The 23209-nt window shown below is 48.0% G+C and overlaps 1 protein-coding gene across 1 annotated transcript in view; it reads left to right on the forward strand.

Annotated features, from left to right (window-relative positions):
- The window catches only part of BAZ1A (bromodomain adjacent to zinc finger domain 1A), a 510573-nt gene that overhangs the window by 87403 nt on the left and 399961 nt on the right, over positions 1 to 23209 (forward strand). The window contains exons 6-8 of the mRNA XM_086936946.1: positions 6505 to 6663; positions 7058 to 7160; positions 20009 to 20178. Of these exons, the coding sequence (XP_086793072.1) occupies positions 6505 to 6663; positions 7058 to 7160; positions 20009 to 20178 (432 nt within the window). The remainder of the gene's footprint in view (positions 1 to 6504; positions 6664 to 7057; positions 7161 to 20008; positions 20179 to 23209) is intronic.

Consider the following 23209-nt stretch of genomic DNA (forward strand, 5'->3'; position numbering starts at 1 on the left):
ATCTAAACACCCGGGAACAAAGGCTTTGGATACAAAAAGCACAGATCCAAAGAAAAGACAAGAAAAGTCTTCGGAATTGAAACCAAAAACAGTTCCAAAGACAATAGAAACTGCGAAGTCTAAACTTTTCGACCCCAAGCAAGATAAATCCGCGCCGAAAAAGGATTTGCCAATAGAAGAGCTTTTCCAACCTGATGCAAGGCAAAATACTCTTAAAATTCATCCAAAGACTGGACATGTATACACAGTGCCTGAAAAGAAGAAAATCTACTATCCTAAACCACCGCCAGTTCCTCTGAAAAAGCATGTTCAAACTTCCCCTATAAAAATTCGTTCACCAGAGGTAGAAATGCCAGTAGAGATCTCTCCTGTACATTCACCAGCTCGTACTCATAGCTTTATACCATAAGATGAGTATTATGGGGATACCTACTCACAAGAGGTAGAGAGTGAGCATCAAATGGATGATATTAATGACCCAGAGGATATGACTGGGCCATCAAGTGACCATTGGGAAGATTATAATGCACCAGATCTACCACAAGACGAGGCATCCTCCAGATGACACGGTTTGGTTCACGCAGCTCATTCACAGAGCAGCCACTTTTTATGGAGTGGACTTACATACAGATCCAGTAGAAGAAGACTTTCTAATGGACACACTGTTAACGTCACATAAAACCACAACCACACTGCCAATACTTAATGGAGTGGTAAGACACGCACCAGAAATATTTAAAGAGCCAGGGTAAATAACCCCAGACTGGAAAAGAAGTACAAAGCGGCTCCAACTGATCCAGCAAACATTAAAGGACAGTTGCCACTAGACTCTCTGGTGGTGTCATGCGAGAAAGAGAGCCAACTCGCAGACAACAGGGGATGCTCCACCCCCGACAAAGAGTCTAAGCTTTTAGATGCGTCAGGAAAACGCACCATCTCACAAGCAGCCAGCATATGGAGGATTGCTAACACTCAAGCCCTGTTAGCGAGATATGACAGAGCTCATTATGAGTTAGAGTCACTCATGCAACAACTGCCAGAACAATATAAGACTGGGGCTTCTGACCTAATACAGGAAGGCAAGGTTATAACAAATACCTCCATAAGATGCGCACTAGACACTGCAGACACAGCTTCTAGAGCAATACATACAGGGGTACTGTTGCTCAGACATGCATGGTTACGCATCTCTGGGTTTAAACCAGAAGTACAAGCCAGTATATTAGACCAACAGCATCTTTTCGGGCCATCAGTGGACAGTGCACTAGAAAAGATGAAGAAAGGTAAAGATACGACAAAATCAATTGGAGCTTTACAAACGCAAGCCCATAGACCTTCCTTTCGTCGCTCCTTATATAGGGGTGCCTCCAAAGGTTTCCAAACTGATATCACCTCCTCTTCTTACAAAGCGCCCAACCAAACCTCTCCCAGTATGGGATATTATAGAGGAGGGTATAGAGGAAACAACAATAAAGGCAGAGGCAACAACAATCGCAACGCCTCTACCCCCAATAAGTGACTTCCCTTCCATCCCCCCAGACCATTCCACTCCTGTCGGGGGGAGATTACAACAGTTCCTACCTGTCTGGAACTCCATCACTACAGACAGGTGGGTGAGACAAATAATTCAGTCAGGTTATTGCCTGGAGCTCACTTCCAACCCTCCAACAATACCACCCAGACAGCATCCCATGTCACAGGAACACCTCCTACTATTAAGACAAGAGGTGGAATCACTACTGTCAAGTCAAGTCAAGAGATTTGTATAGCGCGCTACATACCCGGAGGGTCTCAAGGCGCTTGAAGAAGGGTGGGGAATTACTTGTCAAATATCCAAGTTTTAAGTTGCTTTCTGAATGCTAGGTGGTTCTGAGTGAGACGAAGGTGAGTGGGGAGTGAGTTCCAGGTTTTAGCTGCGAGGTTAGAGAAGGATCTACCTCCCATGGTGGTTTTATTGATGCGAGGTACGGTAGCAAGGGCTTGGTTGGAAGATCGTAGCTGGCTAGAGGGGGTGTAGAAGGAAAGTAGTGTGTTGAGGCATTCGGGTCCAAGTTCGTAAAGTGCTTTGTGTGCGTGGGTTAGGAGGCGGAAAGTAATCCTCTTATTGACGGGGAGCCAGTGGAGGTTTTTCAGGTGACTAGAGATGTGGTCTTTACGCGGGATGTCTAGTATGAGTCTGGCTGATGCGTTCTGGATGCGTTGGAGTTTTTTCTGGAGTTTTGCGGTGATACCGGCGTATAGGGTGTTTCCGTAGTCCAGGCGGCTTGTAATCAGTGCATGGGTGACTGTTTTTCTGGTTTCGGTTGGGATCCAGCGAAATGTTTTTTTGAGCATGCGAAGAATGTTGAAGCATGATGATGAAACGGCGTTGACTTGTCTGTTCATAGAGAGTGAGGAGTCCAGGATAACGCCCTGGTTCCGTGCGTGGTCCGTTGGGATGGGTGCTTTTCCAAGGGCCTCTGGCCACCAAGAGTCATCCCAAGCGGAGGGGGAGGTACCTAAGATAAGGACTTCTGTTTTGTCTGAGTTCAGTTTCAGACGGCTGTGCTTCATCCACTCGGCTACTTCTTTCATTCCTTCATGTAGGTTGGTTTTGGCGGTGTTAGGGTCTTTGGTGAGTGATAGGATCAGTTGAGTGTCATCCGCGATGATGTTGAGGTTGTGTTGGCGTGTGATGGCCGCGAGGGGGCTCATGTATACGTTGAAGAGGGTGGGACTGAGTGAGGACCCTTGGGGTACGCCGCAGATGACTTCAGTGGCCTCTGAGTTGAATGGTGGGAGAACCAGTACCAAAAGAACATTAGAACACAGGTGTTTACACTTTATTTTTTCATACCCAAAAAGGACGGGTCCCTCAGACCTATTCTAGATCCAACACCCCTAAACCTGTACATACAATCAGACCACTTTCATATGGTCACACTACAACAGGTTCTACTGTTGCTAAGGAAAAGCGACTTCCTTGCCACATTAGACCTCAAGGACGCCTACTTCCACATTTCCATTCATCAATCTCACATAGTACTTGCGGTAACTACAGCACTTTGAGTGTTCACAAAGTGTCTAGCAGTAGTAGCAGCACACTTAAGAAGGGACAACATTCATGTCTTCCCATATCTGGACGACTGGTTAATAAAATCCAAGTCATACAACCAATGTGTACAGCACACGCATCAAACGATCTGCCTGCTGTACAACTTAGGATTTACAGTAAATCAAAAGAGGTCACATCTCCAACCGTCCCTGTCCCAGCAGAATCTAGGTGCCACAATAGATACCTCCAAAGCAATAGCATACTCCAACCCAACAAGAATACAAAATATGCAGAATCTCATCAAAAGATTCCAGCCACAACACTCACTACAAGCTCGGGTGTTCATGCAACTAATAGGAATGATGGCATCTTGCATTTTCATAGTACCACATGCAAGACTACAAATGCGCCCCATACAAGAATGCTTGGCAAGTCAATGGAATCAGGCTCAGCAACAAATAACAGACCTGGTGGTGGTAGACGACTGGACATATCGCTCTCTGCAATGGTGGAACACCAAAAACCTTTCCAAGGGCCGGCTGTTTATAGAACCTGTTCCACAAATGGTACTAACCGCAGACTCATCTCTCACAGGATGGGGGGCGCATTTCCAAAGACACACAGTACAAGGTACATGGACAATGACCATCTGGAGTTACTAGCGATTTTTCTAGCTCTAAAATTGTTTCAACATTACCTATCAAACAAAGCTGTACTAGTCCGAACGAACAATATGACAGCAATGTACTACATTCAAAAGCAAGGGGGGACACACTCCCTACAGCTCTCCCAGCTGGCGCAGAGCATATGGAGGTGGGCCATTCCTCAAAACATTTTTCTGTTAGCAGAACATCTACCAGGAGTTCACAATCAAGTTGCAGATCTGTTAAGTCGTCAGAGACAACAGGTACACGAATGGGAATTCATCCTCAAGTTCTTCACCATTTATTCAAAAGTGGGGTCAACCAGAGCGAGATCTGTTTGCTACACATCACAACTCCAAACGCCGCCAGATACCCACACCCATTATCCAAAGGAAATGCGGTATGGATGAACTGGTCAAACAAATTTGCGTACGCTTTTCCACCTCTCCCACTAATTCCATTAGTGGTATGCAAGCTACAGAAACATTCTCTCACATTGATTGTCATAGCACCAACGTGGACAAGACAACCGTGGTACACCACGCTACTAGATTTCTCAGTAGTACCACATCACTAATTAAAACTCTCCTCACATCTACTGACACAGAACCATGGAGAGATTATGCATCCAGACCCAATGCAGCTCAATCTAGCGATTTGGCTCCTGAGGTCTTAGTCTTTGGATATCTAAATTTATCTCCAGATTGCATGAATGTAATTAAAGAAGCAAGACGTCCTACCACTAGAGCATGTTATGCAGCAAAGTGGAAAAGGTTTGTTGTGTATTGTACAAATAACGTCAACCCCATAGATGTTTCCATACAAAACCTCATATGCTACCTGTTACATCTGCAAAGATCTAACTTAGCGTACTCCTCAATTAGGTTACATCTTGCTGCCATAGCAGCATGTCTTCAAAACAGACATTTGCCTTTGTTTAGAGTACCTGCAATCAAAGCGTTTATGTAAGGACTCAAAAGAATAATTCCTCCCAGAATACCACCATCTCCGGTATGGAATTTAAATATTGTCCTCACCAGACTTATGGGTCCTCCTTTCGAACCATTACAGAAGTGTGAATTAGTTTCTTACATGGAAAGTAGCCTTTCTAGAAGCTGTTACCTCACCGTGAAGAGTGAGTGAGATCAAGGCATTAACAATTCAAGAATCATTTATACAACTTCATCACAATAAAGTGGTTCTTAAAACAAATACAAAGTTTCTGCCAAAGGGCATTTCACTGTTCCAACTCAACCAATCTATTGAGTTGCTGGTATTTTTTCCCCAACCGTAAACGGTTGCAGAAAGAGATTTACATATATTAGATGTAAAAAGAGCGCTTCTCTACTACATTGATAGGACAAAACCATTCAGTAAAACTAAACAACTGTTTGTGTCCTTTTCCCCTCCACATAAGGGAAATCCTATTTCAAGATCAGGCATTGCAAGATGGATTGTTAAGTGCTTTCAAATTTGTTACCAAAAAGAAAAACGCACACTATCCATTCCCCCTAGGGCTCATTCTACCCGCAAGTTAGGGGCATCTATGGCATTCTTGGGAAACATACCAATAGATGATATCTGTAAAGCAGCTACATGGTCTATACCGCACCCATTTACAAAACACTACTGTGTAGATGTGCAGGCAAAACAACAAGCAAGTGTGGGCCAGGCTGTACTCAAAATGTTATTTCAGACTACTGCAACAGATACGGGTGGTCGCCGCTAAGGGAAAAACTGCTGTGCAATCTATGCTATAGTGTGTGGTCTGCAGCCATATGCCTCGAACGGAAAATGCTACTTACCAGTATGCATCTGTTCTTGGCATGTAGGGCTGCAGAACCACACACGCCTCCCCGGCTACCTGTATCTGTTCCAGTATTATCTTATTTAGATACTCAACACATGGTCATATTTTTCTGTACTCGTACAACTCCATCATTTGCTCAGTGGCGAAAACAATCTAAGGATGGTGTCGATGCCCATGCGCACTACGGACTAAGGGAGGAGTCATCCAACAGACAAAAGACCCTTCCAAGACAACAACAAAGTGTAATCATCCGGGCCCACCACCAGATGGTGATCTAATGCTATAGTGTGTGGTTCTGCAGCCCTACATGACAAGAACAGATGCATACTGGTAAGTAGCATTTTCCATACAAACACAATTGGCCTAGAGTTCAGTTATTGAGTGTTTGAATTAATTTGCCGACTGAGTGTGTACATCAAATGCTTTACACTGTCCTCTGACACTGCCTTACTGCTCGACCACTCTACCACAAATGGAGTTAGGTTCTATCTAACTTTAACCTCTGCTTACCTCTGGGGTCACCTGGACTCTATACAAACTATACCTCATTTTGGTGTAGTGTGTGTATATATATATATATATATATATATATCTAGTTTCCTACAAATGTGTCCACTACTGGTTACTTTTATGCGTCAATTCGCTAAAAGTTTGTGCTATGTTCAGCCTTTTTGATACTTAGTGAGAATAGAGTAAGTTTAGCTTTGCCCAGAAATTATTTAGGTGGATTTCTGATCAAAATTTTCGAGGTTTCTATTTTTAACCAGGAAACTGAGCCCATCTGACCTAGAACTTGAATACATTTTGTCAAAGCAAGCATTTGGTTACACATTGTTACTATAAGTATTCGATTACTTACCCATTAATTTCGGAATGATCATTTAGCTGCTTTTATTTTCTCTGAAGTCCGTTTCTTCTTTATAATTTGTTATTGTCCCTCATTTGATTTGCATATTCTGCCTTTCATGTGCTGCTTTGTTGAGCAGGTGACTATATTCATGTCTCCTTTGTTTAAGGCAACCTCCGTTATCAAGTACAAGGTCTGCGAGAAGTCCTTCTCTCAGGTTTTTCCTGATGATCCACCTGCCTTCGCCTCTTCTCTTCCAGCACCACAGAGGAAGCCTCCCAAAAACCGGGTAGTTGTAAGCCCGGTAGTAAGTCCGATGGTGCGTCCGGTAAGTGCTCCATTGAAGAAGTTGGAATGGTTAAACAACCTGGGATTTCCTTATTCATCTCCCGTCAGTGAGTGCCGCAGGAGTAGCAGTCATTCACAATTACTTGAATATACATTGTGTTATATGTAGCCGACACATAGAATTTGTTCTTGATCACATTGAAAGTGTTCTTCACCTTGATTGTTTTACAATGAGATTACGTCTCTGGTGCTTCTTTTCTTTGATGTAGTCTGTCCCTATTTGTTGAAGCCATTCTGAGCCTTCAAGGGTCTTGTTTGTGAACTCTGCATAAGTATTGTTCTGTGACTATGTACAATAGTGGGCTCTGTTGCACTCGCCTTTTGTCACCTTTCCTCTGCGTGTGTTGCTCACAAGCTGGTATTTTTCCTTTCAGATGGATGGCTTTGTCAATAGGCCAGTTATTGGTGTTGATCAGTATTATGCAGCCATGGAAAGGGAGAAGCTGGTGGCGCTTCGAGAAGAGATGCAGGCGATGGGCAAGTGTCCTACACTCAGACTTATCCCTGTCCCCTTTTCAGATACTACAACTCCATTTCCATGATCAGCCTTGTGAATTATCGTCACACTTTGTTTCAAAGGGTATTCTATAATTAATGGCTATCTCAAAAATGAAAAAGTCCTAACTATAAAGAAGGAAAGTTTTAATTTGATTAAGAACACGGAGGCATCGATTATGCTTTACTTTACTGAATTTTTAAAGCAGCCATCAATAGGCTACAATCCAATTAATACATCAGTAGGCCTTCAAACATGTGACTTGCATAACCATTAATGTCCAGAATACTATGTAATGTAACATCCTCCTGTTGTCCTCTTTCTGTGCGTGAAGGGTGGCATTAGCAATGTGTGCCCTGAAGGATGGTTTTTACCTCCTTAAGAGAAATGCTAACTCCGATACCTATACTTGATAATTGCATCACAAAATACCAATCATCTCAGTGCATTCATTACCATTAAATCCAAGAACAATACATCATCTAAATATTATAACGATTTAACATACTTATCCCCAACGTAGCCAGTTCTGCTTCTGGTAGAACTCTTCAAAAGACTAACGGCGGGATAATCCTTTGTGTCCGTATAAAACTGAAAAGATAGGAATTTCTTCATTCTATGTCCGGATCAGAGGCTCTGATTATACTCTTTTAAAGCATACTTTTTGATTGGGCCAAACGATTACTTGACTGTTCCACGCTTCCTTATGGTTCTATCACCAGGTGTTATGGACACTTCTGTCAGAATCACTTCAGCAGAATAGGAAATTCCCGTCTGAAGGTGCTTAGTTTTCTGTTGTCCTAGGGCCTTATAATATAATGGACCTCGAAAGATCTCTTGGCTAGAAGACAATAGAGGTCCATCTATCCTTACCAGAGTATGAAGAGAAATCCAATCTGATGCAATCACTCTCCTCCGTCCTTTTTTGATGCTTCCTGGGAATCTGTAGCAAAACTGAGAATTCCATCCTGAATTCCAGAATCTGATTCGATTTTAATTGATTTGATGATGAATGCCAAGTCCTCCTGATAGAAAACAGCCAAGTAAGCTTGATTCAGCTGTGTATTCCTGTCTTGTGCCACAAAGATCATGTTTGGGTATCTTCTCAATCTGCAACCCCTTGACCGCAACCAAGCTACCCTTGATTTTAGCAGCTTTGGGAAGCACCATGGGCAGAAGAAAGGCTGAAGAGTATCACTTTGAAGTCCCAAACCTGATCTGACCAGAGGAACTGTAAGAACCTTCGGACAACTGGGGAAAATTGGTATTAACAGGTAAGCGTCCTTCACAACCAACCAGATGGTCAGTCCCCATGCCTGAGAATTGCCATCAAAAGATGGATGCCCTCCATCGAGAAATCTGTAAATCAACCAACTTTTGAACTTCCGCAGATTCATAACTAGAAAACCCCACCCCCCCTTTTTTTTTTTTACTACAAAGGTATTGCTTAAGAATCCCTTTGATTGGGGGGCGTGGCCAACAGCATGGCCGGTTAGGACGTGCAACCGCGGAGCTCCCGATGAGCTGCTTCATGATCTGGCGAAATACCCAGTCCTGCTATCCAAAAATTATGGCAGTGGGTCCAAAGGTGTCCTACATCATATAGCAGCAAGAAAATTGGAGAAGCTCGGTGCTCCGGCGGAGAAAATCGCTCCGGAATCACCCGCTCGTGAGCCCGACTACACCAAGATGGTGGCCGTCGGTGCCGGGATGAGCCGGACACGGTAAAATCTTGTTCCTTGCCCCGCTGCCCAGGGCTGCCACGCGTGGGGGACACAAAGAAGAGCCTACCAGCCCTGAGCAGAACCTGGAAGCGGCCCCCCTGAGGAGACCGGGAGCCGCGAGAACACCTGCACCAAGATGGCGCCCGGAGACGCGGTAATGCTCCGGCGGCGCTGTGGGGCCCGATCCCGGTCCCCGCCTGGATAACGTTGGGAGAGTGGTGGCGGCAAGGGGCCTAGCGGAGCACTGTCACACCCCTGAGAAACGCGGCAAGACACCCTGGCGGCGGCCGAACACCCCTTGGATGTGCGGGGTCAGCCGCACTTAGAAACCTGCACACCAGGCTCAGAGGGGGCAGCAGCCTCTCTTCTACCTGAGCTCAACACACGTTTGGCTCCTGGCGGGATCTGAGGGAGGGACCGGCAAACAACTTTCGCCCGCGACGAGACTGCTGTAACCGGAGGTGGGACTGGCAGGGCCCCGGGACCCCCGCAGGCCACACAGCATCACAACGGGCTCACTCCTGAGGGCTTGGATCTGGATGGGTAGCGGAGGTCTACGGGGAGAGGCCTAGTGTTATCAGACGACAGCCGTACACAGGTGGCTTTACTGTAACAGAGTGGCCGGCTGCTCTCCTCCGCCGAATTGTCCGGCCCCAGGATTGCGACGGAAAGCACAGAGAGACGGGGAGGGCATAAGAGGTGCTACCTGGTCCCCACAAGGCTGCCAATAACTTGGGCACCCCTAAGAGACGCCAACAAACGACAGCGCTAAGAGACAACGCAGGGGTGCGGAGAGCCAGAGACACGAGATCAACAGGCGGAGGTGAAGGGTCTTGGGGGAGCAAGAGACCTAGAGCCTCTTCAGTCTGGCGATGGCTGCTCAGCCGCTTTAGAGCAAGAGAGACTCATCCGGAGAAATGAAATGAAAAGGAATTTATAAAGCGCATGGCTGCCCTCGAGCGTCCCAGCGCTATAACGAAACACAGGACCACCACCAAATGTAACTGTAGAGAAAGCCTACAGGGGGAAAAGGTGAGTCTTCAATGCTTTGCGGAATCTCGCTAGGTTAGGTTCTTTCCGCAGGGCCAGCGGTAGAGCATTCCATAATTGGCCTTCGTTAATGGAGAACCGGCGGCCGCCGGACCTCACCTTTTTTGCTCTGGGTATCACCACAAAGTTACCGTCATCCGAGCGAAGGGCTCGCGTTGGTTTATAAGGGCGAACCAGGTCCCTAAGAATTGGAGGGCCCGATCCTTGCAAAGCTTTAAACACAATGCAGAGGGATTTGAATTTTATGCGAGCTCGGATTGGAAGCCAATGCAAGGCCTTAAGTGCAGGCTTGGCTGAGGATCTTTTGGCAGTACCAGTGAGCATTCGTGCTGCCGCATTCTGAGCTCTTTGGAGCACATTCAAAGTGGATTCTGGTGAGGCAAGGAATAGGGCATTGCTATAATCCAGCCTTGATATAACTAATCCTTGCACCAGTAGTTTCCGGGAATTTTCAGGGAGTAGCGGGAGGATCTTCCGCACCGACCGGAGCAGTCCGTAGCAGGTCCCTGCCACTAGTTTAGCTTGATTACTCATTGACAGCACAGGTTCCAGCCAAACCCCAAGACTTTTTATTGCTTCTTTGGGAGCTGGAGGGGCACCTAGACTGGCCGGCCACATGGATTTAGACAGTGTCGTACACAGGTTGCCAAGGAGCATCCGCTCCGTTTTAGTCCCATTTAGTTTAAGCCGGGAATCCGACATCCATGACATGATGTTAAACATGACGCGAACTTTTCCCCCTGGCTTTCCAAAAGGGACAGCGAGACGATCAGTTGGGTGTCGTCTGCATAGGTTGCGATTTTCACCCCGAAGGGTGAAACCACCGCCTCCAGTGGGGCCATATAGACGTTAAAGAGCGTAGGGCTCAATGAAGAGCCCTGCGGTACTCCGCACTGAAGGGGGGTAGGCAAAGATCTGAAATTGCCTTCGCAAACCTGATAATGTCCGGTCACTCAAGTACTATGTGAGCCGTTTAAGGGCAGATCCTCTCATTCCAATCTTCCCCAAACGGTGGATCAGAATATTATGATCCACCGTGTCAAATGCAGCGCTTAGATCCAGGAGGACCACCGCAGCGGATCCTCCCGAATCCAAAATGCATCTGCCTTCCTCCACCATCGAGATCAGGGCTGAGTCGGTTCCCTGGCCAGGACGAAAGCCCGTCTGCGTCCGACCTAGTAGATCGTTGGATTCCAAGAAGTGCGAGAGCTGGCGATTGGCAAACTTCTCGGCGATCTTATTCAGCCCAGGCAGGAGCGAGATAGGGCGGTAGTTAGCCAGATCAGCCGGGTCAAGGCCTGGCTTTTTCAGAAGGGCCTTGACAATGGCTTGCTTCCAGCTGGGTGGTACTATGCCATAGGTGAATGAGGCATTCAAAAGATCGATTGCTGGGCCTGCAATGATATTCGTGAATTGTTTGAGGATCCGAATGGGCATGGGGTCCGAAGGGGAACCACTCTTTAGAGCTGAGAGCTCCACACAGAAGGCCTCCCTTGAGATGGGGGAAAAGCTGTCAAACACCTTCTCATCCGAAGCGGCCTCCAGGACTGCTTTGTCAATCCTCCCGGTACTCGGAGGAAGACTGGCTAAGATGTTCTGTATTTTGATGTCAAAAAACTGAGCCAGTAGATTGCATTTGTCAGAGTTAACCTCTTGGGTTAACGGGGGAGTGGGGACAGTGAGAAGCTCTTTAAGGATCTGATATGTTTCTCTAGAAGAGTTACATGCCATTCTTATTCTTTCCTCAAAATGGGCGGCTTTGGTCAAATTGCGGGCCGCCTTGTATGCTCTCATCGCTTCACGATAGTTATCTTTGTTGTTAGCCGCCCAGTTCTTCCGCCATTCCCGCTCCAGTTTTTTACATTTTTCTCATACATCCCAATTCAGGGGTGTACCAAGAGGACTTGGTGCCACTCCTTTTGTTTGAAGTGGCTTTAAGAGGTAGAACAGTATCTAATGCTTGGCAGAGCCAATCATGGAATGCGACATTGGCTACCAAAGGATCACATCCGGATGGGGGAACTGATTGTTCAAGGGTACGGGAGAGATTCTCGGCGGATAATTGAGACCAAATTCTCTTGAAGATACGTGGTGCCCTAGGACCTGGAGGAAAAAAAGGGTCCATAGTGAAGTTCAGTTCAAACGGCACCGGAAAGTGATCAGACCAGGGCATGGGGAGGGGAGGGCTCGTCTGAAGATGCGAGATATTAGAAAACACGCAATCCAACAAATGGCCCTTCACATGTGTAGGTTCCAGATTATGTAACCTGAGGTTGGCTGTCATGAGTTCAGATCTAAGGTCAGATGCTATTTTCTCCTCCTGCAGGTCGAAATGAAGATTCAAATCCCCCAATGAAACAAAATTAGGAGAGGATGCTGCTAAAACGGGAACATGGTCCAGAATGGAGGTGGAAAACTGTTTTATCGTCCCCGGGGGGCGATAGACCAGAAGTCCCGATAAGGAATGATTCGGCGACAGCTGAATCCGAAAATAACAGCTTTCTGCGTCTTGAATGGGCCCCTTATCTATTCTACAAGACAACTTCTCCCTGTGGATTATGGCTAAGCCACCTCCCTTTCCTTGCGATCTATGGAAGGACTGAATAAGAAAGCCGGATGGGAGGGCATTGACCAGGTCAAAGTCTGAGCAGGCCGACGTCCAGGTTTCGGTCAGAAACAAGATATCTAGGTCATTGTCTTGAATCAAGTGTAGAATGGCGTGAAAAGAACATCGGATCTGACTCCGTGATGGCAGTTTCGCGAGTTTGACGGCTGTAGAAGGAGTAATTCCTCTTTCGTATATGTGGTGAAAGTGTCATCCGCAACAGGCAGGGTCTCTGGCCTTAGGTCCGTCCTGGCACAGGCGGGCTTGCCTCTGTCGCGCCCGCAGCGCGGGCGACGAAGAGCCGCCATTTATGAAGCGCGAGGTGCAGGAAACGCCCTCGCACTAGACCGCTAACAGTCCGAAAGCCTACCCAAGATGGTGGTTGCAGCAGGTGACGCTAGTCGGCAGCCCGACGGTAAAACAGGAGCCCTAAAACGGCTCTAAGATGCCCCCAAATGTCCCCACAAGTAAAAGCAGCAAGCGCACTACAAATGGTACATTTACAATGAAGAAATTAAATTTTTTATAAAAAGCGAAACGAGTCTTTTTAAAAACAAGTGAGAGCTCGCTAGAGCAGTGGGGTGTGCAGCATAACTCCCAGTGTGTGTAAGGGAGCAGCCTGTGTAAACAACGCGGGCAAACTAGTCAACCCAATTTATAGCGTGAGGGGCAGGAAACGCCCTCGCACTAGACCGCTAACAGTCCGAAAGCCTACCCAAGATGGCGGTTGCAGCAGGTGACGCTAGTCGGCAGCCCGACGGTAAAACAGGAGCCCTAAAACGGCTCTAAGATGCCCCCAAATGTCCCCACAAGTAAAAGCAGCAGGAGGAGAGAGGACGTACAGGAGGGTGAGATGGGGAAAAGACATCCGGTACTCCTGCCTGGGAGGCAGGAGACAGTGGATAATTATGCCACGGCACGCCCACAGAAAGAGGTCCCCCCGGTGACAACTGGAGCACGCTCGGACAGCGCAATGCTGCTGGAAGTGATACAAGCGTCCAGAACGGACATACAAGACTCGAGGGCAGCCTTGGAGGTCAAAATGGGCGAAGTGGGCTCGGAGGTTCTGCTCTTGCGCCAGGATTTCCGGAACCTAACTGAGAGGGTGACCACTGCGGAGACAAGGATAGGAGAAGCGGAAGACTCCCTCAGCATACTGTGGAAGGACATGGCGGAGCTTCAGGCGTCACTCCGGCAATTACTCTGGAAAGTGGATGACGCGGAAAACAGGGCGCGACGCAATAACCTCCGCTTTGTGGGCTTTAGAAAAGGCATCGAGGGGGCGGACATGCCGAATTTTCTGCACTCCTGGTTGAGGAAGACGTTCCCACAGGAGCAATTCTCGAACTGTTTCATTATTGAGCGAGCACACCGGGCACTGTTGGCGAAACCACCGGAGAGAGCGAGGCCGAGACCGGTCATCGCGCATTTCCTGAACTTTGCAGACAGAGACCTAATATTTAGGGAGGCCAGACGGCTGGGAGAGATACGGCTAGAAAACACAAACATAATAATCTTTCCAGACTACAGCCAGGAGGTCCAGAAACAACGCCGCTCCTTCGATACGGTTAAAGCAAAGCTGAGAGACCTACACATGGCGTATATATTGCTGTTTCGGGTAAAATTGAAGGTAATGTTCGAGGGCAAGTCACATTTCTTCAACCGACCGGAAGAGGCCTGGCAGTGGCTTGAGGAACGTCCTATACTTAGAGGGGCAGCAGATTCGCGGCCGCCTGACAAGGGACGAGATGGCAGCCGCGAATCTTAGGAGTAGCCCCCCCAAGACTCAAAGAATCATAAAACCAAGAATAAAGAGGCATACGCAGACCACACCATACCCAGGAACCGACATCTCGGAACGAAGAAGACTGAACTCGTCATTCTCAGTGGGGAAAGCAGCAACAGCGTCTGGATCTAGATTCAGCTGCCTGGCCAATCACAAGACTTCGGAGGAGGACGACGACACGGAAGGTCGGAGGTCAGGAGCGGAGGAAACGGAAGGACATTCGTTACATCCCCTAGAGACTGCTATCCGGGAGCTTGAGAAAGAAACGCCAGGCCAGATGGAGGATCTGGGCAAGGGACACAAGACTCGCAATCCTGATGGGAGACAGGACTGGCACCAGAGAAAGCAGCTCATCGTTGTGGGGGCACGCAAGTTACATACCCCCTTTTTTCTTCTTTAGTGTGTAATTTATTTCAATGTTACGTTCGTTCACATGTTGGGCTGATTGGACGAGGGTGGAAAGCTCAACTGCTATGCAAATTCATCCTCTAGGTTGAGTGGGGGGGGGGCACAGTGGAGGGCGACAGGCCTACTCCGCAAACAGCCTGGGTACTGCGGAAGCTGAGACTGAAGGGGGGGGGGGCAGTTATGGACGTGTCCAGTTAACTGGGGGGGTGGGACAGGAGCCAGGTTGGGGGATGGACAGGGAAGAGGGAGGGGGGGGGGGGGGAGTTGGGAATGGGAGGGGGGACAATCATGTTACAGTGGCCGCATACTTCAGTACTCCAGACGACACCTTCACACACAGGTGACCGACTACACAATGCGACATACCCTCCAGAATGGCAGGTGAGCAAGTAGGTCAATGCCGAGACCGACGGGGATTCAGTGTCCTGACATGGAACGTTAATGGGCTTGGCAGCAAGATTGAGGGGATTGGTGAATTCATACATTAAAAGGCTGCACCCAGACATAATACTGCTGCAGGAAACCCATCTTAAAGGGACTAACTGTGCCTTCTTGGCCAGGGGTCAGTACAAGGTCTTGGCACACGCAGGATACACCACGGACTTGAGAGGGGTGGCAATTATTCTTAAAAAGACTACGCCGTTCTGTATAGCCTAAACATGGACAGACCCGCAGGGGACATACGTAGGAGTTAAGGGGACTTGGAACAGACGCACGTACACAATACTTTCAGTGTATGCCCCCTCAAAGCTACAGGTCAATACGCTCAAGAAAGTGGCAGAGATACTCCTAGACACAGCTGACACCACACAGATTCTTGGGGGAGACTTCAATGATGTGATGGACATAGGGCTGGACCGGACAGGATTGGCATCCAGAGACCGGACCCGGACCCCGTTGGCCCAAATGATGGATAATGTAGGACTTACGGATGTTTGGAGATGGCTGCACCCTTAGCAGAAGACCTACTCCTTTTTCTCGGGTGCACATAAAGTAAACTCGAGGTTGGACTATATGTTCATGTTCCGGCTAAACTTGACAGTAGATGATATGGCGGAATATCAAGCGAGAGGGATTTCCGATCGCTCCCAGTTAGAAACGGTGGGATTGGGGCGTAATAAGAAGGGAGGCTCCTGGAGATTGACGGCGTGGGATCTACAGAATGCAAACGTTCTGAAGTGTCTGAGAGCAGACCTGAAGGTATATATTGCTGAAAATGAAGGGACGGTCCCCTCCAGGGTGATATTCTGGGAGGCATTAAAGGCAGTGATGCGAGACAGGGCACAAAGCAGGCTGGCAGAGGAAAGGAGAAAGCTCCACGCTGAGACGACTGCGTTGGAGGTGACCATTCTAGACCTGGTGAGAAACTACCAGGTTTCAAAAGATTATGAGACACTTAGGAGACTGACAGACCAGCAGAAGCAACATAGAGAACTAGTGACGGGAGAGGCCAGAACCCCGGCCCTGGCCACCCTGCACCGCCTCTATGATGTGGGGGATAAGTCGGGCAAAGTGTTGGCGTGGCTCAGTAAAAAGGAGTGCGCAGCCAGATGGGTAGAGCAACTCAGGGATTTGGAGGGATTGCTTGTTAGGTCTGATGCTCAGATCGCAGAGGTATTTGCTGATCACTACGAATGTTTCTACAGGGCCAGGGACCTGGGGACAGACTAGGTGGCATTACAATACTTGGAACATGTAGAACTGCCTTCCCTGAACCCCGAGGCTCAGCAAACCCTAGAGTCTGACATCACTATGGAGGACACATCGGGAGCCCTGGCTAGATTGCGACCGGGTAAAGCCCCGGGCCCGAACGGGTTCCCAGCGGAATTCTTTAAACGCACGGCGGATCTCCTGACACGCCATCTGAAGGGACTTTTTGAGGGGGCTTTACAAGAAGGGAGACTCCCCCGGACTTGTGCATGGCAACGATAATCCCAATAAGTAAGGAGGGGAAATCGCAGGAAGATTGCGCATCATATTGCCCCATCTCCTTCTTGAATACAGAGGCGAAACTCTTGGCAACGATCCTGGCACTGCAGCTACGTTCGGTGTTATCGGACCTAGTACAACTAGATCAAACGGGTTTCCTTCCGGAGAGGGCCACCAGGTTAAATCTGTCGCACCCACAACTGGCTGCAGGAGGTACAGGGAAGGGAAGACCCACACTGGTTCTTATCCCTTGATGCCGAGAAGGCTTTTGATGCTGTTCATTGGCCGTTTCTTGCGGGTGTCTTGCAGAAGTTCAGGTTTGGTCTCAAATACCGACAGTGGGTTCAGCTGCTCTACACTGAACCTAGCGCCAGGGTAAGAGTGAACGGGGTGATGTCACAAGAGTTCCAGGTTCGGAGGGGGACCCGGCAGGGTTGGCCTATATCTCCCCTCCTCTTTGCGCTAACAATAGAAGTGCTCGCCGCTAAGATACGCCAGAATGTAGCCATTAGGGGATTCAGAGGGGGAGAGCGGGACGCCGCAGAAGAAAAATTATCGCTGTACGCGGATGATATCCTCTTGTATATCACATACCCAGAGACGACAATACCGGAAATGTTCCTGGAGCTAGAACAGTATGGAAAGTACGCGGGTTACCAGATTAACTGGCACAAATAGATTCTCTACGACCCTAAGGGGTAGGGAAACTGGCCGGACCTCCCGGGACGACTGTTGACGACCGTCGAGGGTTTTCAATATCTTGGAGTATATATCACCCTGGACCGACAACGGTCATATCGACAGAACCTGGAACGAATTCTAGTGAACTTTACTACGGACACGACCCGTTGGAGGCAGCTCCCACTCACACTCTTGGGTCGGGCTGCGATGTTCAAGATGATCACATTGCCCAAGTTTTTATGCGCCCTACAGAATGAGTACTATCCACTCCCCTCAAAAGTGTTCGCAACAATACATGCTGAGTTGAGATCCTTCCTTTGGCTGGGTAAACAACCCAGAGTGGTGCTGAACACTCTCCAGAGACACCAATGCAGCGGAGGGATCTCACTCCCGAACTTGGAAGCATACTACTGGGCGGAACACTTAGCCCGATTAATGATTGGGTACACGCGCAGGCAGATCATCCCACGTACGCCCTTTAAAGACACAGGATGTCATCTAGGCCGTTGATTTACTATCTATACGGGGGCACCAGACTGGGGCAGACACTCCCGGCTACAGGACTTACGTTGCAACTCTGGAGTAAGGCGATGAAACGCACTGGGTGGGGAATGAAACCCACACGACAGACGCCGATATGGCATTGTACATGGCTATCAGAATCGAACAAATTAAAGGGCTTCCAGAGGTGGGATGCTATAGGCATCTCCAACTTGGGGGACATAGTGGCCAAGGGGGAACTAAAATCATTCATGGCTCTGAGGTCCGATTTTGGGCTGCATCGTACACAGTTCTTCAAATACGCGCAGCTGAGGCATGCTTGGCGGGCCCAAGGCATCAAGTCGGGTTAACTCCCGGAGTACGCACCTTTAGAGGGACGCCTCTTACAGGAGCGCATCCAGGAAAAAGCGATCTCACTTAAATGACTTTGACAAATAACATGCTAGGTGATCTGGCCAAGCTTAGACTGACGTGGGAGACATGGAGGATATCGACTGGGACATTGTGCTGATGCATCCCAGAGAGGTGGCGATTAAGTCCCGGCTGCGCCTCATTCAATTTAACGTGCTCCACAGAACCTACTATGACCGGGTGCGGCTCCACAAAATGGGAAGGACGGAGAACACGACGTGCCTTAGATGCAGAGACATGGAAGGGGGCTTCTACCACATTATATGGACATGTAGCGAGAGACAGGATTACTGGGGTAAAGTTTTTGAGGAGTTGAGTGAGTTGCTAGAGACCCCTCTCCAACCAGAGCCCAGGTTGGCCCTCTTGGGTATGACTAATGACGTGGACCTACTTCCCAAATATTGCTACTGGTCCCTCACCGAAGATTGCGGTGCACTACACCTTACCGCACATGTGCACTGCTTGCAGCTATCGCCTTTGTTAGTGGCTGTAAATCAATACAATACAAGTCCCTTTGCATGTGCTTGGCAGACCATCTTTGAATGGTCTTCCTACACATTCCAGGGTGTTTCTAGCGAGTGTGTACTAAGTCACGAAAGATGCTTTAGTCAATCTTTTGGGTAGGCTATGTTGCGATGTAAAAATTAGATTAATAGCTGCCACACCTGATATTGCGCTTAAGCCCTTGGGCTGCGGAGAGCACTGGCTAGTGGCATTCTTCATACTTCTGTCTATATATCTACTATGCCCACTATGCTCAGGCATTGCAAATAAACTACATGCACAGAATCTGTGATGGGCTAATAAGTAAATTATAAGTTTCTGAGCACCGGATGTACTTTGCTCCATCCCTATTATCATGTTTAACTTTCTATTGCCATAGTCCCTTGTTTTGCTCCTCGTACAGCTGCCAGTGAATCCTAATGCCCCACAGTATACATTGTTCTGTGCATACAGTTGACCCATGGACAGCAAGTAGAAATGTCTATGTATATGCTGCAATGAAATGAAGGCGATTTGTGAACACCAAATTCTCTGTTGAACAGTCTTATGGATTGCACAAAAGCAAATTGATCATTCCGAAAAATGGGAGAAATAAAACCTACCTGCAGAGGTTGCAGGAGTGACTTGGGAAACCGCTGTGCTTTGCCAGCTAGAAAAGCTATCCGCATTTTCTGTGCTGTCTGATCATACAGAGATTTGTGCTTAATCAAATTTAGCCCCCATTGGTGGTATTCTGGAATTTCAAAATTAAAAATAATGTAGGGATTTCGTTTTTTACATTGTTGGTTGAAGAGGCAGTTGGCCAATGCAGAACTGAAGAGGACGTGCAGTGCAGGATGGTATGGTGCTTGCCTAGTAAACAAAGCATACATAGGTGCTTATTGTTACTGACAAAAAATATTCTGTCCCAAATAGGATGTTCTAGGAAGTCCAGACCTTCAATGTAGCTATCAGTCTTCTGCTATTCTAGTTAAAGCTTGCTTAAATGCCAGCTGAATTTCATAGATTCTGTCCTAATGTCCTTTTCTTGGCCATTGCTCACTGCTGACCCAAAAGGGAAGCAAAGGCATCTTACCCATTCTTTGCCTAAAGTGTTTCATGCAGATATGTTTGAGGACTGTTATTTAAGGCCTTGACCATTGCTGTAGTAGCTGGCCCATCCCCTGTCCCACCAGCCATTCATTTGCCATGTGCACTTTCCATATGTGATGCATTTTTGTTTTTGAGCAGCGTATGAGAAAGCAAAGATGCAGAGAGCACATTTCGATGTGATGGAAGCTGCCAGGAGAAAAGAGCGAGAAGAAAGGGAGAGGGAGAGAGAAGAGCTGAGAAAGCTATGGGAGGAGGAGCGCCTAAAGAAGAAAGAGGAGAAGGAGAGGCAGAAGATGGAGCGTGAGAAGGTCATTCTTACAGGTGTTGGGGATGACAAGGGAGTTGGGAGGGGTATGGTTGAGGGCATGAGCTTTGTTCTCGATCATGTATTATGAACTGCTCATATTCCCTGTTAGAAGCATTTTGTATTCCTTCTGTAGAAAAGCAGTGCACAGTCAATCAATTAGTTCATATTTGTAGAGCGCTGCTTGTCACCACGTAGGGTCTCCAGGTGCTTGCTGCTGGTCTCAGTCAAACATCCAGGTCTTGAGCCCCCTCCTAAACTCTGTCAGCGATGGTGCGGAATTGGAGGGGTAGGATGTTCCATGTTTCGGTGGGGGGATGGGAGAATGAGCGTCCTCCGGTGAGGCTGCGACAAATGCGTGGCATCTCCGCGATGGCGAGATGTGCGGAGCGTTGGTTCCTGTGTGACTGGTGGAAGTGTAGGCGGTGTTTCAAATAGGCAGGTCCTTGGTTGTGGAGAGCTTTGTAGGCGTGGGTCAGGAGCTTAAAATGGCATCTATTCCAAACTGGGATCCAATGGAGGTCTTTGAGGTGTTTGGCAATGTGAGTTCTATTGGGCAGGTTGACTATCAGTTTGGCCACTGTATTCTGGATCGACTGTAGCCTTTGCATGAGTTAGTGGTGGTGCCTGTATAGAATGCGCTGCTGTAGTCCAGTCGGCTGGTAATGAGCACCCGGGTTACCGTTTTCCTGGTGTTGATGGTGAGCCCTTTGAAGATCTTGCGGACCATGCGTAGCGAGTGGAAGCGGGCTGAGGAGACTGCGTTGACTTGACATTCCATGGATAGTTCACGGTCGAGGATGATGGCGAGGTTGCGGGTGTGGTCTTTTGGAGTGGGGGTGGCCACCAGGAGTCATTACAGAGGGTGGTGTACCTGTCAAAGATGAGGATTTCATCTTGTCTGTGTTGAATTTGAGGCAGTTATCTCTCATTCAGGCTGAGGCATTTTTCATACAGTTGTGGAAGTTGGTCTTTGCCGAGGCGGGAGGGGGGGTGGGGCGGTGGGGGCATCTGAGAGTGATAGGATGTGCTGGATATCATTGGCGTAGGAGATATTGATGTGGTGAGATCTGACAATGTCCGTGAGTGATGTCATGTAGATTTTGAAGAGGGGTTGGCTCAGGGATGAAACTTGTGGTTCCCCACAGATGTGTTTTGCCTGTGATGTGAAAGGGGGAATTGGATTTTCTGGGTGCGTCCAGCAATGAAGAATGCCATCCATTTAAGAGCGGCATCTGTGATGCCGACCTGAGAAAGCACTTGATGAGAGTGGTGGGAAACATTGTCAAAGGCTGTGGAGAGGTCGAGCAGGATCAGGGTGGCTAATTTTCCTTTGTCCATTAAGGTGCTAATGTCGTCCACTGTGGCGATCAGGTCTTTCTCAGCGCTGTAGTTGGATTTGAAGCCTGACTGTGATTGGTCAAGAAGGTTGTTTTTCTCCAGTTGTTCAGTGAGTTGGAGGTTGATGGCTTTCTCCAGGACCTTGGCGGGGAAGGGGAGTAGTGAGATGGGTCGGTAGTTCTGGAGCTCTCTTGAGTCTGCTGAGGGTTTCTTGAGGAGTAGTCTGACCTCCGCGTGTTTCTAGGCATCTGGGAAGGTGGCCGTAGATAACAAGACTTGTATGATGGTAGTGAGCTGGCTGCAAATGTTATCTCTGCCGAGGTTGAAGAGCTGGTAGGATCAATCCTATTCTTTACCCTCTTCAACCTCTACATGGAACCTATGCACAGATCCTGAAACAAAGTATGAATTGCCTACCATCTGAATGCAGATGACACCCAATCTATTTCAAAATCGCTTATCTGAAAGACCTCCAACAGCTCAACACTCTCTCCCGGATACACGGATCTTCCATATACACACCTGGCTCAACAACAATCACCAAAAATTATACTCAAAAAAACCGAACTCCTCCTCAAGCCGAAAATAATTCCTGCCCCATCCACCAGCTGATTGACAGTCCAACGGCACAACACTGCAAACTTTCTTCATCCAACTCCGTCAAATCACTTCAGGACCTGAAGACTGTAATCCAATCCCTTCTCCTATCCAAGCTGGATTATGGCAACGCAATGATCACTAGCACTCCATAAGCCCACCTTCTGCCAATGAAGTCCACACTTGGTGCAGTGGCTAGACTGCTCGATGGAGAGAGACGAATGAACCACATCACTCTCACCATCAAGAAACTGGTTACCAGTTGAAGCGAGGACTATACTCATAACATCCTGCATAACACAAAGCTCAACTCGGGAAAACCTACCTACTTTGCCAACAAACTAACTAAAGCAGGGAAAAATAGAGCTCTGCGAAGCTCCCACACCCGTCTCTTCATCCCTCCCAAATTCAAGAAAACCATGGCCTCACGATATCTTCTCTGGTAAAGCACCGAGAATTCGGAATGCTCTTCTCAAAGAACTGCATGACAGACAATCCTACCTCCTCTTCAAGAACAATCGAAAACCCTGTCCTCAAACTCCTAATTTAATCCACCCAATACCTGCCCAACAAAATATCACTCTGAACTCTATCCTAACCCCTCTTTCATCCTGGGTGTGAGAAAGTGTCTCTATTTGCATGGTTAGCTCCCACTTTTTGCCTGGTTTTGATGTGGTTTCAGTTGTAGTGCACAGGGTCCCTGCCATCCAGGTCACCTGTGCCAGTGCTTAATTGAGACTTCTGCCCTCTGAAAGTCCATAGTAAGTGATACCCTGGGTACATAGGGCTTGTGAGCGGAAGAGGGTCCCTTGCGGCCTGTGAGGTGAAACACTAAGTTGACATGGTACCCAACCAGAATGCAATGCCAGCCAGCACTGCCTGAAGGTATAGTTAAGTCACCCCTCTAGCATGCCTTACAGCCCTAAGGCAGGGTGCACTATACCACAGGTGAGGGCATATCTGCATGAGCAGATGTGCCTCTACAATATTAGGGTTAATTCCTTAATGTTAATGTTGTAAGTGCCAGTGAAGCCGTACAGAGTGAATGGGCTAGGAATTCGACCACTCGAGTTCCACAGCACCATGATGGCTTCACT

The sequence above is a fragment of the Lissotriton vulgaris genome, chromosome 9 (assembly GCF_964263255.1).
Source record: "Lissotriton vulgaris chromosome 9, aLisVul1.2, whole genome shotgun sequence".
Taxonomy (NCBI): Eukaryota; Metazoa; Chordata; class Amphibia; order Caudata; family Salamandridae; genus Lissotriton; species Lissotriton vulgaris.